Source organism: Martes martes (genome assembly GCF_963455335.1).
Source record: "Martes martes genome assembly, chromosome: X".
Classification (NCBI taxonomy): Eukaryota; Metazoa; Chordata; class Mammalia; order Carnivora; family Mustelidae; genus Martes; species Martes martes.
The window spans coordinates 89,484,464-89,498,080 of NC_137897.1; the positions used below are offsets into that span (position 1 = coordinate 89,484,464).

General features: G+C 41.1%; 1 protein-coding gene across 2 annotated transcripts in view; it reads left to right on the forward strand.

The window, feature by feature from the left end:
* The window catches only part of PLS3 (plastin 3), an 88,260-nt gene extending 75,251 nt beyond the window's left edge, over positions 1–13,009 (forward strand). For both annotated transcript variants that reach the window (XM_080795449.1, XM_080795450.1), the window contains exons 9-17: positions 910–1,052; positions 3,464–3,559; positions 7,192–7,387; positions 8,564–8,642; positions 9,404–9,518; positions 9,748–9,881; positions 10,231–10,354; positions 10,575–10,699; positions 11,795–13,009. In XM_080795449.1, coding sequence (XP_080651575.1) covers positions 910–1,052; positions 3,464–3,559; positions 7,192–7,387; positions 8,564–8,642; positions 9,404–9,518; positions 9,748–9,881; positions 10,231–10,354; positions 10,575–10,699; positions 11,795–11,927 — 1,145 coding nt within the window. In that variant the 3' untranslated portion in view covers positions 11,928–13,009. The remainder of the gene's footprint in view (positions 1–909; positions 1,053–3,463; positions 3,560–7,191; positions 7,388–8,563; positions 8,643–9,403; positions 9,519–9,747; positions 9,882–10,230; positions 10,355–10,574; positions 10,700–11,794) is intronic.
* Positions 13,010–13,617: the final 608 nt, after the last annotated feature.

Here is a 13,617-nt window from a genome sequence, read left to right on the forward strand (position 1 = left end):
AGAGATTATTTAAAAAAATAAAACTATTTTTAAAAATAGATTTACCCCGGGGTACCTGGGTGGCTCAGTGGGTTAAAGCCTCTGCCTTCGGCTCAGGTCATGATCTCAGGGTCCTGGGATCGAGCCCCGCATTGGGCTCTCTGCTCAGCGGGGAGCCTGCTTCCTCCTCCCTCTCTCTCTGCCTGTCTCTCTGCCTACGTGTGATCTCTGTCTGTCAAATAAATAAATAAAATCTTTAAAAAAAATAGATTTACCCCTTCGAGAGTCCATAAATTACATTTAAATATAAGTACCATAAGGTTCTATACTCCTTTAGTCAAAAGGTTAAGTATAAAGGCACCACCATTTTAAACATCCTCCCCCAAATCTCTAATTTTAACATAATTAAACAAGGACAGTTTAGGGGGCGCTTGGGTCCCTCAGTTGGTTGAGTGTCTGACTCTGGGTTTCAGCTTAGGTCAGGATCTCAGAGTTGTGGGATCAAATCCCAAGCCGGGCTTTGCACTCAGTGGGGAGTCTGCTCATCCCTCTCCCTCTGCTTCTCTCCCTGCTCACTCTCTCTCTCTCAAATAAAATAAAATCTTAAAAAAAAAAAAAACAAGGTAAACATATGTCATAATGTAAACTGTTTTAAAAGCTGTAACTTATTTGCCATTTGGAACATAAAGACTAATAAAATATAGTATATATTTGCTGTATATTCTCATAACAGTGTCTTTATCTACATCATCATATAATTATCTACTAATATATTATCTTTTATTAGAGAGACAGTACCTGAAAATGAGGAACTAGGTCAGACCAGTTATTGTCCCTCTGTTACCCTAACAGAGTGTCCAAAGAACGAATGAACTTGTAATGACCATTGTCATGTAATATATCTTGGTTGTGGGGTTTTTTTCCTTCTAGCCTTGGCTGCCTTACTTCGAGATGGTGAGACTTTGGAGGAGCTTATGAAGTTGTCTCCGGAAGAGCTTCTGCTCAGATGGGCAAACTTTCACTTGGAAAACTCAGGCTGGCAGAAAATCAACAACTTCAGTGCTGACATCAAGGTAACCATGCAAAGAACCGTCATGCCTTTGGGCGTGGATACGATGGCTTGGGTGACTACCAGCCAGACAGAGGGAAAATCCTGCCAGGATATTGCCAGGCCTTGTTGGCCCTTGGCCCTGATGGTAGATTTCAGGAGAGCTGAAACCTAGAAGGTACTCTCCTTCTGTGGCAAATGGTCAAAGTATTACAGTCCTAACGCTTTCTATTCTGCTCCCTGTTAAACATGGAGTACCAAAGGGTGGGCCATGACCATTCTCTTCCTAACTGCCTTTCCCAGACCTCAGGGTACCTGTTAGTAAATCCTGGGAGAGAGAGAAAGGGCCCCAGGATTCTCCTCCCCCTTTCTTACTTGGCTTCTTTCTATCATGTGCTCCCACCGTTAGCCATTGAGTTCATGAGGGTAGTGATGAGCTCTCACATAGGGCTGTCTCTCCTACCTCAGCCCTGCGCTATGGTCCTCCTACCAAAGCCCACTTCTAACCACAAGACCCGCCACATAAAAGACCTTCAAACATTTCTTGTGTTACATTTTGGCGTTCGCGTCTCAAAGGCAGTAAGGAAAAAACTAGCAGAGGAAGGAGACATTGGTAGCTTCCCAAAGAGGGGGCCCAAAATTACGATAGCAAAAAAAAAAAAAAATTCTCATTCATTGACTCCACTCTCTCCCAAATCTGAGTGTTGGGACACAGGGAACAAATTCAAGGATCTTCACCAGATGTCACGGATCCACAGGGCTATGAAAACGATAGTCTGTGATCCTATCGATGTGCTCAGCGGGGAGAGGGAGCCTTGGGATGTTTGCATTACTGGTTACACAAGATGTTTGGTCGGGTATATTTTTGCTTTATGCATGAGCTGTGTTCCCAAAAACTACTCTTAAATGGATTTTCTGTTTGGGACCTCTTTGAAAGGTACAAAAGGAAATACTGTTTAAAAATGGAGCCTGCCATGGATCTTTTTAAAAAGCAAAGGATTGTACAGTAATGTGAAAAAGAAAGGCTTCCATTTGGTCTATACTCCCAAGTGTAATTTTGCCCTGTAAATTCTCCCCCTTTCTGGGGGAGAAGACCCTGCTGGGTCTGCTCTTTTTACCCACTCTTGTCAAGGGCAGAGGATTAGATTATGAGCTGTTCATGCACCATTAGGAAGAATTTGTAAGCACAAGCGCTTTCACAACGGCGGTAATGCACCATTACGGGAAGGCAAATCCTGGGCCTGCTAATGACAGGATCTGGCTTTGCATTTCATGAATGGCTCCGAAGTAGATTTCACTGGCGTGATTTTCCCCTCTTTTAGAGTCATTTCCGGCATTCTGTATCCACCTCATTCAGGGAGCTTCTGTAAGATGCAGCTCCCAGACATTTGTATTTGGTAGGTTTGGGGCTGAACCCAGTCACCTGTGTATTGAACAGCTTCCCCCAGGGGATTATGGTGCCGGTTATCTACAGAGTTTGCTAGGAGAGACGTTCCTTATAAGCGTGTCTGGACTGTCAAGGTTCAGTAATAGAATCTGATCACTGCTGGGAGGGTTGTCTTCCAATTCAGCAGATTAAGGAGTCTTGATCCCAGTTTCTGTCCCCTCAAGGCAGACGCTTACTTGACATGGTTGAAGACCGTTATGAAGTGTTTGCCCCGGTGCCATGGTTTTCAAGTTGTCCTCTGTGGAGGGTCCACACAGCCTGAATCCACCTAGCCATGTAAAACCATTCAAACAATGGATGAGTTCAGGAGCTTAAAACAAAAAGAAAATCTTCAGGGGCACCTGGCAGGCTCAGTCGGTGAAGCGTCCGACTCTTGATCTCAGCTCAGGTCTTGATCCCAGGGTCGTGAGTTCAAGCCCTGCGTTGGGAGCCTAGTTAAAATAAATATCTTGTTTGGTTAACTATGTTCAGGTCATACAGGGTTAAATGTTACTTCACCAACTCAAGTGTTACTTAAAAAATGTCATTTAAATTTACAGTTAAATACATCTTTAACATAGCTAATCTCTTCTCCATAGGTTATGGTATATATTGTGTTTTGTAATGATGTAACCTGTCTGTTTTCTCTTTCCCTACGCTTCCTGGATTTCTGCTCCTCCTTTCTTTTCTTGCTTGTTTTATCTGCCAAGCTTATTGACTTCAGTAATTCAGTGAAGGTACAGAACTAGTTATGTGTTTACTAGCTTTATTGTATTGGCAATGTTAATCAGTTATGAAGTCATGATAAAATCCAGTTATCCATATTCGAGGCAGAAAGTAGGCCAGATGGCTGGACTTTTCTGGGGGAAAGACCTGTTAGATTAGAAGACAGCGATTTGTGCCATATAGTCTCACAAAATCCCATGCAAATATCCTTCCAAACATAGGACAATGGGATACATTCATTCTTTGTAGATGTGATCTCACTGAGATTTTCAATTCATTTATAGGATTCCAAAGCCTATTTCCACCTTCTCAATCAAATTGCACCAAAAGGACAAAAGGAAGGTGAACCGCGGATAGATATTAACATGTCAGGTTTCAATGTAAGTATAAGTGTTCATTTGAATTCAACAGTCTTACAAAATGATTGTCAATTTCTTCTCAGTAACAAGAAGTTTTATAATTGCATGTAATGGTGTTAAAAATTTTGAGCATTATTTTAAAATTTATTGCTGTGGGTATAATTCAAAGACCGAAAGATGAGCTTTGGTGTATTTTGGTAGTTTATTAATGGGTTCCATAACGATGGCGCTATTGGCTTGTATTGATTGCATAAAATATTCAAAGCCAGGGTCGGGAAATAAGTGCTAGAAACTAACCTTTTCCAAGTGTTTGGATTATAATCACAGTGAGAGATATAATGACAAGATAGTCGTATATGCATCTGTAGTCTTCGTGTGTTGAGAGTAACATGACTATGTTCACAAACTGCAGATCCAACTTGGGGACTTACTCATGGACCATATTCCCTGGTTATAACACTCAGTTGTTCAGTGACCTTGGACAGATTTCTTCGCCAAACTGGATCTCACTTTGCTCATCCATAAAGGAAGGAGTTGGACTAGACAATTTAGTCTTAAGTTTCTATGATCCCCTGGTGCGTTCTTTGTATCCATTAGGTATAGAATGCATTGTACTAATTTAGAGAATCCATGTTTCTAGCCCAGTAGGCAGTAGGATCGAGTAGATAACATGGGCTAAACCACTTACAATGCCCTTATCGGAACTGAATTTGTAACTGACTTGTGTGCTTCTATTTCTGTCTGGATGTGGGATGTGAGACTCTTTGGTTCCGGTGACTTGGTATGGATCAGGAGCTGTCCTGTGCGTGGGGCAGCTGTCCACGCAGGCTCGCCGGGTGACCTTGGGCCTGCGTAAATGGCACCAGTATGCTAACTGATGCTGATTTTAAGACCGCTCTTCTCCCTTCATTCTTCCCTGGTTGATCTTCAAGCACTCCTTTGTCTCTTCCCTCCCCAGAATCCTTCAAGGATTCCCCATTGACTCTAGACTTCAGTCTGAAGTGTTCTGCTTAGCATTTAAGGCCCTACATGGTCTTGCTCCCCGTCTGCCGGCGAGTGCTCTTTCCCACTAGTCTCCACCCCCACCCCCTCCCCCAACACTCATTTTACCTCTGAACCTTTGCTCACACTTTTCCCTTGTCGGTAGGTGTCCTTCTTCATCTTTTTCAGCTTTATTCCCTTCTTTAGGGCCTAATTGATTGATGATTGATTTTTTTTTATATCCATTATCACATCAGGTTTTCTCATGATCCTTTGTAATGCCTTCTGGCTCCCATCCTATACTCCCCCATCCCAGGCAACCACTCATTTGCTTTCTTTTGCTTTATATTCATTTGAGTTTTTACAAATTTTATGTAATGGACCCCTACATTATGTATTCCTTTTTTTTTTTTTTGCCTAGCTTCTTTCACTCAGTGTAATATTTTGAGATTCACTCATGTTGTCACATGTATCATAAATGCATTCCTTGTTTATTGCTAAATTATATTCCACTGAATGGATATACCGCAATTTATTTACACATGTACTTGTTGATGAGCATTTGGATTGTTTCCAGTTTGGGGCTATTACAGATATAGCTGCTATTGAACATTCATAGAGAAGTCTTTGTATAAATATATGCATTCATTTCTCTTTGGTAAATACCTAGGAATGAAATGGCTGAGTAATCAGGTATGTTAGGAAGTGGTCAGTTCATTTTCAGTGTGGTTGTACATCTTACATTGCTACCGGCAGTATACAGAAGTGCCGATTCATCCATATCCTCACCAATACTTTAGTGTGGCTAGTCCTTTTAACTTGAATCATTTTAACAGGTGCCGAATGATCTGTCATTGTAGTTTTAATTTGTATTTCCCTAGTGACACATGGTGTCGAACATTTTTAATGTGGTTATTTGCCATCTATGTATCATCATGTTCAAACATTTTGCCCATTTTTAATTGCATTGTTTGTTTTCTTACTAGCAAGTTTTGAGTGTTTTTATGTATTTTGGAGACAATGCCTTGATTGGATATGTGATTTGCAAATATTTTCTCTCAATGTTTTTTAAAGAACAGACGTTCTTAATTTTGGCAAAGTCTGATTTAGTCATTTTTTTCTTTTATGGATCATGCTTTTGGTGTTGTATCTAAGAAATTTTAGCCTAACATAAGGTCACTAATATTTCTTCCTACGTGTTCTCCTAGAAGTTTTATAGTTTGAGGTTTTACCTTTAGAAATATAGTATGTTTGGGGTTAACTTTGCATATGGTGTGAGGTAGAGGCTGAAGTTAGTTTTTCATATATATTTTTATTTGATTATTTATATTTCATTATTGTATATTTAACTATTTAAAGTTGATAAATAGCATAAAGCAAACAATATTAAAGTAATAACTGACAGGTTACAAGAAATGAAATAGGCTCTATGAGAGGAACTCACTATGCTCAGAGAGAACCCTGAAGAAAGGTTGAACCCCACACAACTGCCCATCCGCTGGTGGTTACTGATTGTTTTGCAGAAGGTAACAAGGGTAACACAATGAATACACATTGTTCGGGAGTCTTGTACAATCAAGGCACCTCACTGGGGGTTAAAAAACTAATTAAAGATAGCATCACCCATTGAAGACAAAGCTAAGATTGTCAAATTATACATTCTGGGCAGCTTTAGTTTAAAAGTAACATTCCTCAAGTTTCATTTATCTTTATCTCTTCTTCTCCCACCAGATTGTAAAACCCTTCCTCCCATGACACTGTTCCGCAGAAGTGCTTACGTTTGCCCCCGGGCAAAACTGTACCGTGTATATGTAGGAAGTGCCCAGACTGCCACTCTGTTCCTTTCCAAGTGTAGGTCACTAGAAACAGATCCAAAAGCACCCGTTCCTCCCACAGCTCCAGGTTTTTTACTTGTAGCCTTGGGAGGTGGGCGTAGTGGGTGTTTGAGAAACTATACTTTTTACATCAGGCTGAAATGATTGGATAACTTAAATTCTTCACCAAACCCTGTGTTAATCCAGAGCTGGGCACTCATCTTTTGGGGTGGGTCAGAGGGGGTGGGGAGGAATGGGGGGTAGAGGGATGGGTAACAAGTTAGGAGTCATGGGAATTAGTTGGAAGTACTCTTTACAGAAATGAGCAACTCTGCTTCTGCCTGGGTGGAAAAGTTAAGTCAAACAAACCGTAACCAAAAAAAAAAAAAAAATCCTTGCAGAGGAAAACTACAATTTGAAATACGCAGTTTAAACCTGAAATTAAATTATTGGAAACTGCTATTCTTGATGATTATCTTTTAAATATTTTCTCATAATTTCTCTACCCTTTTCAGTCTTACGCCTTCCTTAGGGCCCAGTTGAAAAATCGCAACAGTTTTAGCTTTTTTCTTGATGAGTTTTCACAGGAGCGATGTAATCCCATTTGAATTAAATGTACTGTCCTTCGATAAATGATCTGGTTCCACCTAGCGTGCCTTTGAGGTACTGCATTCAAATACCCCCAACCTTTTTTTTTTTTTTTTTTTTTTGCTGTTGCATTCAAAACAATTCTATAATAAGTACCATATGTCGGCTAAGAGAAAGTAGAATTGTATATCCAGCCTATCATTGTAGGGAAACAGATCTATGTTTTTAGTATAGCCGTTTAAAAGATGGCTTCTTCTTTTACTTCAACAGGAAACGGATGATTTGAAGAGAGCTGAGAGTATGCTTCAACAAGCAGACAAGTTGGGGTGCAGACAGTTTGTCACCCCTGCTGACGTTGTCAGTGGAAACCCCAAACTGAACTTAGCCTTTGTGGCTAACCTGTTTAATAAATACCCGGCACTAACCAAGCCAGAGAACCAGGACATTGACTGGACTCTATTGGAAGGTAATTGAAGTTTTCTCACATTCTAATGTGCGGGACTACAGACCAGAAATACATAGGCCACGATGATTCTAGGATCTTGGCCTAATAAATTTCCTTCCCCACTTTCCTTTAGCAAATCTCTGCTGGAAGTAGACCCGAGGGCTGAGTCGAAAGTGGCAGCTGATGGAAAGGGATGATACTGGGAACCTTGTAAAGTAGTCAAGGTTCACCTAGCTTAAGGCCACTTAGTAAACCAGTTTTATTTTAATATTTTAGAAATAGATCACCTTCTAAACCCCTCACCAGAAAAATGTATATATGCATTAAATTTGACCTATCGGTTTATAATATTATTTCATTCTTCCACAGTCAGACTAACCAGACAGAATTAGCCCCAGTTCCTTTTCTATTCACCTACTCAAAAAATCCTAATACAGGGGGCCTGGCCGGCTCCATCGGTATTGCATACAACTCTTGATCTAGGGGTTGTGAGTTTGAACCCCACATTGGGTGTGAAGATTACTTAAAAATAAAATCTTTAAAATGATTAATATATGGCAATTATTTGAGTTTGGGGAAGGTAGAATTTACCTTTTCCAGATTATAAATGCATGAAGTATAAGATTCAAAAATGAGCAAATGTAATAGTCATTCCTTGAATATCCACTGGCAGGACTATAAAATTTTTAAATTTTATGCTTTTCAAGTTTCATGTAACTTGCTGCTGTAACATAGGCGTGTAAAAGAAGTGCTTGTGTGTAGCTTATAATTTATAAATATGTAGAGGGACGGTGTAAATTCATGAGTATAGAGGGTTCATATGCTCACCGCCCCAAAATTTGACCCCCCAAATTTCTTTAAAGGTAAAACCGATAACATCAGTTACTTTTGAGGTATGGGGATTTGGGGAAATATTGGGGAAGCCTTAGAAGGGGGAGGAGATTATAAAAAATTCATAAATCTCTAAATTGTTTAACTGGTTATAAAGTTGTATTCTTCAATATTAAATCAGCAAATTTTTTTAAATAAGCCTATACCTAGAGAGAATGTATTTAGAGAAAATATTTGGAGATTCGTATTAGAGAAAACCTCTAGATTTGTACAGAGAAAATGAATTCATCTTAGCTAGAACTGATATTATATGCACGTATAAAAGGTGTTTAATTAATATCTAAATTTTGTAAATATTCTTAATAGGAGAAACTCGTGAAGAAAGAACCTTCCGTAACTGGATGAATTCTCTTGGAGTTAATCCCCATGTAAACCATCTCTATGCGTAAGCCTTTCTACTGTTACTATCAGTTAGGAACAGCGTGCATGGATGCCGCAGAAAGAATTACAGCTCTAAACATTTCCTAGATGTTCATTTACACTGGTCATTGAGGTCGGAAGATGTTGAATGGTGACATCCATTATCATTTTCCAAATACACAGAAGCCCAGATTCTTTCTTTACATGATCATTAAGAGAAAGAGTGTATGAATGTCTTCCTGACACCCTACGAAACAGATCCTTTATATTTTGTAACAGAGACCGGGGAAAGACTTAAGTGCACTGCCCATGATGTCTTGAGGCCTTTGTACTCATTGTTCTCTCAGCCTGGAACGTTCTTGTCCACCTAGAATGCCCTACTCCCTTACTATCCTCAGATTCAGACCCTGACCACCACCTAACGCTCTGTAACCCTAACCCCGGTTCTTTTCATCTTCATAGCAAGTATATACGCCCCCAAATCAAATTATCTATTGATCCGTAACTTGTTTATTGTCACTCTCTCTCTGACTCTGGTGTAAGGCCACGGATTTTCGTCCTATGTGCGCAGCTTCTAGTCGTACCTCGCAAACCGGAAGCTCTCAAGTATTTTAAGTGAATGGGATGGTGTTAGCTCTATTTTTAGCACAGACTGCTAGAAAATGTGAGCCGTGGGTCTTATCTGTGGTCTTATATGTTTCAGTTGCCAGTGTACTGTTATTGTGTTTAAGGAAACAAAGGCCCAGCTGTCTGAAGACACTGATGAAATTATTTTTAACTCTTTAGCGACCTGCAGGACGCCCTGGTGATCTTACAGTTGTATGAACGAATTAAAGTTCCTGTTGACTGGAATAAGGTTAATAAACCTCCATACCCGAAACTCGGAGCCAACATGAAAAAGGTAGATCGGAAGTTACTGCATACAATTGTTACAGGCAACTGTTTTCAGTCCCAGTTCGTTTCTTTTGCTTGGGAAACTTGCCTCTGAGCTTCCCGAGAACAGGAGCTGTGTCTCACGTATCCCGATGTGCTAAGTACCCAGCGTCGCGTGCACTCAGTACTCGCTCACGTGTACAGATGAAGCCGATGGGAAAAAATCCTCAACCGTTTGCTTTTTTGTGGGTTTACAGCTGGAAAACTGCAACTATGCTGTTGAATTGGGGAAGCATCCTGCCAAATTCTCCCTGGTTGGTATCGGAGGGCAAGACCTGAACGATGGAAACCAAACCCTGACTTTAGCTTTAGTCTGGCAGCTGATGAGAAGGTATGGCACCCAGTTTTAGCCGCTCAAGCACCACTGTCCTAGCGGTCTGTGATCCGGCCCTTGTCATTTTCAGATAGACATGTCAATGACTACACCTTGGAAACTTTTGGCTTTAGGCTCTGAAGTGAGCTTAAGTGATGGATAGTTGCAAAAATGCTGAACAGCCTGTGTATCCGTTTGAAAAAAGACCTCTTAGCTAGAGTGCTGACATGCATTCGTTACACCCGAGTGCCGGCCGGAGCACAACTGCCTTTAGGTCACGGCCACTGTCAGACTAGTACAAAAGGTATATTTTGTTTTTTTTCCTCATGAAGTAGCTTGGGACCTCTTCTTCCACTTCTCCTTCTAGATATACCCTCAATGTTCTGGAAGACCTTGGAGATGGGCAGAAAGCCAATGATGACATCATTGTGAGCTGGGTGAACAGAACATTGAGTGAAGCTGGAAAATCAACTTCCATTCAGAGTTTTAAGGTAAGAATTGCACGTTAGAGGATTAACCATTCTGTTTGCCAGAAAGGATCAGTAATTTGGAAGGACGGCCTCTGGTTGGTTGGTTAGTGTGATTTAGTGTTGGGCTAACAGCGAGCTTCTCTTCACCCGCTGGGCTTGGTGCATGGCTACTTGATACAAGTAATCACGTGTTAACTTGTACAAACCGGAAACTCTCGGATTTATTGTCCTTCGGCACTAGGACAAGACGATCAGCTCCAGTTTGGCCGTTGTGGATTTAATTGATGCCATCCAGCCAGGCTGCATAAACTATGACCTTGTTAAGAGTGGCAATCTGACAGAAGACGACAAGCACAATAATGCCAAGTAAGAGACACTGACAATAACAGTGATTAATACCCATGGGCTTTGGGTAGCCAGGCAGCTCTGCATTCTTGCTCAGGTTCGGCCACTTTATGAATGGTGGTGCCCTAGGAGCACCTGGGTGGCTCAGTCGGTTGAGCATCTGCCTTTGGCTCAGGTCGTGATCCTGGGGTCCTGGGATCGAGTCCCGCATCGGGCTCCCTGCTCAGTGGGGAGTATGCCTCTCCCCCTGGCTCATCCTCTCTCTCTCTCTTTCTCTCTCTCAAATAAATGAATAAAATTTAAAAATCTTAAAAAATAAAACAAAACAAAAAAAGAATGGTGTCACCTGTGGGAAACCTCTCCAAGCCTCAGACCCCTCATCAGTACATATGGGAGCAATAATACTTATCTTAGAGATTTTGATATGAATACAAGATATAAGAGCCTAGACTGTGCCTGACGTCATAGGCGCTCGATCAGCTGTTGCTTTAGGGAATTACCAAAATAATATACTTTATCTGACAACAAGGAGAAAATAGGCTAAGAATATTCATGCCATAGATAAGAATATTCTGTCTTGCTCTTTTTCAGAACGCATTATTTATGGATGTCTTTTTTTTACTGTGCACAGATCCCCTTTTCTACGTATGTTGAGTTTATTATCTTGGTCCCTAAATGAACAGGATGCTTAAGCCTCCATTGAAACTATGCCTTGAAAGTTTCTTGCACCTGGGTGGCTCAGTCGGTAAGGCATTTGCCTTCTGCTCAGGTCGTGATCCTGGGGTCCTGAGATCGAGCCCTATGTCAGGCTCCCTGCTCAGTGGGGAGAAAATGATAATGATAATTTTTTTTTCTCAACTTTGTATCACATCAGCTTCAAAATTAATTCTCGTTGCAGAAAAGGGGTGAATAAAATCATCCCCAAGTAAGTCATAGAGCCAAAAAACCAGGTGTCACTTAAGAGTGACCTCAAAAACTAAAATGGTACCGCTCCGAAGTTTCAATATGAAAGTTTCGCCTCCCAGCCAAATGATCTTACAAGAGGAAACAGATGTCTCCTGTCATGTCCTTGACTAACAAGAGGTTCATCTTGATTTTTGTTTCCTCTGACAATAGGTACGCCGTGTCAATGGCTAGAAGAATCGGAGCCAGGGTGTATGCTCTCCCAGAAGACCTCGTGGAAGTAAAGCCCAAGATGGTCATGACTGTGTTTGCATGCTTGATGGGCAGGGGAATGAAGAGGGTGTAAAATAACCAATTTGAATAAAAACAGCCTTGCTCCCAGGTGCATGATTAGCAGGTCAGCTCTTTCCAGGGGAAGCGGTCATGGCTTAAAGAACTGATGGTCACTGCAAGGACTCATAGTTTTGATAAACAAGATTCCTCATCTTGAGAGCTCACAGGAGAAGAGCTTTAATGGCAACAGCTCCTCTTTCCCTTAGTCACAGTTGGATTTGTCAGGCACACCTGAAATGCACTCACGGCCAGATCATTTACTCTCTCCTCCTAGATCGCTGCCCGTGACATTTCCCATTGCTGTATGTCGTTTCTGTGTATCTTTGCCGCCCCCTTAGAATGTCTGCCTCTTGGGACTTGCTTAGATGATTGGATATGAATACCATTAGACCGTAACTTTGCTTTTCCATCCAGGATGCTAGTTCTTATTCAAGAACAGGGCTCAGAGGGTGTCTGGATAAGAGTATCCTTTGCTTATCTTTGTAGTACAGAACATTGGCAGAAGTAATAGAAGCTTTTCATATTCTTTTATTCTTAAGATCAGTATCTTTTTACAGTATTCTTTCTACGTGATCTTTTTTGTACATTTAAGAATATTTTGATTACATTAAATAAGACTGCTGATTTTGCTACTTTTTTTAAGGGGTCTCCAAGTACGTAAAAACCATACATTGTAGGTATGCACTTGATTTTGCATCTACCCTCTCACACCCAAGCTGTAAACAGCTGACAGATTTTGTCTTCACACACTTGGTTCCATATATGCTTATTTGTTTTAAAAACTTGTATCGTCAAACTCTCTCTTTAGATTTAAAATGCTGTTGAATATGACACTTTTGAGGAGAGAGCGTGCTCAGAACGTAGACAGGAGACGGTAGGCCAAGCATGCTAAGTGTACCATAAATTTTCTAATTTTCCACCTAAAACAAGGAGATGTGGTCACTAAAAAATAAAATATGTATGTAGGACGTAATGTACTCTTGCTTTGTCAAGCTGTTTGCTATAGTTTCCAAGATCATAATGTTACTCTAACTCTGAAAAGTGATGTAATCTGGTAGCAATGTATTAGTTCCAATAAAGGCATTTACATAATAAGTAGTCTCCTCGTGTTTCCACCCTTCGTGGTTTGCCAGTCATGTTTGCCAGATTTTTCCCCCCGATGTTCTCTTTTTCTGATGTACTGTACAAAATGACGTCTGTTCAATCTAAGCTCTTGGAGCTGAATGAAGGAGAGCCCCAGTGGGGTCAGAGGGCCTTCTCCAACTTACTCTAACTTCCTTATCCAGTTCCTCCCTTTTTCTTTTTTCCCCTCTCACTCCATCTTTCCAGTGTTCTGTGATATACAAAAGACCTGAACAATGGGGGAGCCGAATAACCAGTGACGGGAGTTGGTCTCTGGCAGGTTTTCTTATCCTTCTAGTCATCAACATTTTGGGGGCTGGCTGACTCCTTGCTGGAGGGGGGAGGGGCTAACCCGTGCACAGTAGGAGTTTTCCTTGGCCTCCCTGCCTCTACCCCGGAGATGTCCTTAGCACAGCCCCAGTGCACAGAACAAATACGTCTCCAGACACGGCCAAAGGTCCCACGTGGGGCCAAATCATCCCTAGTTGACAACCAGTGGTTTATGGTACCATTTTAAGGCTTTGTGCAAATGAGTAATATGTAATCCAGTCCTTTGACGAACCTCATGGTGATGGTGTAAA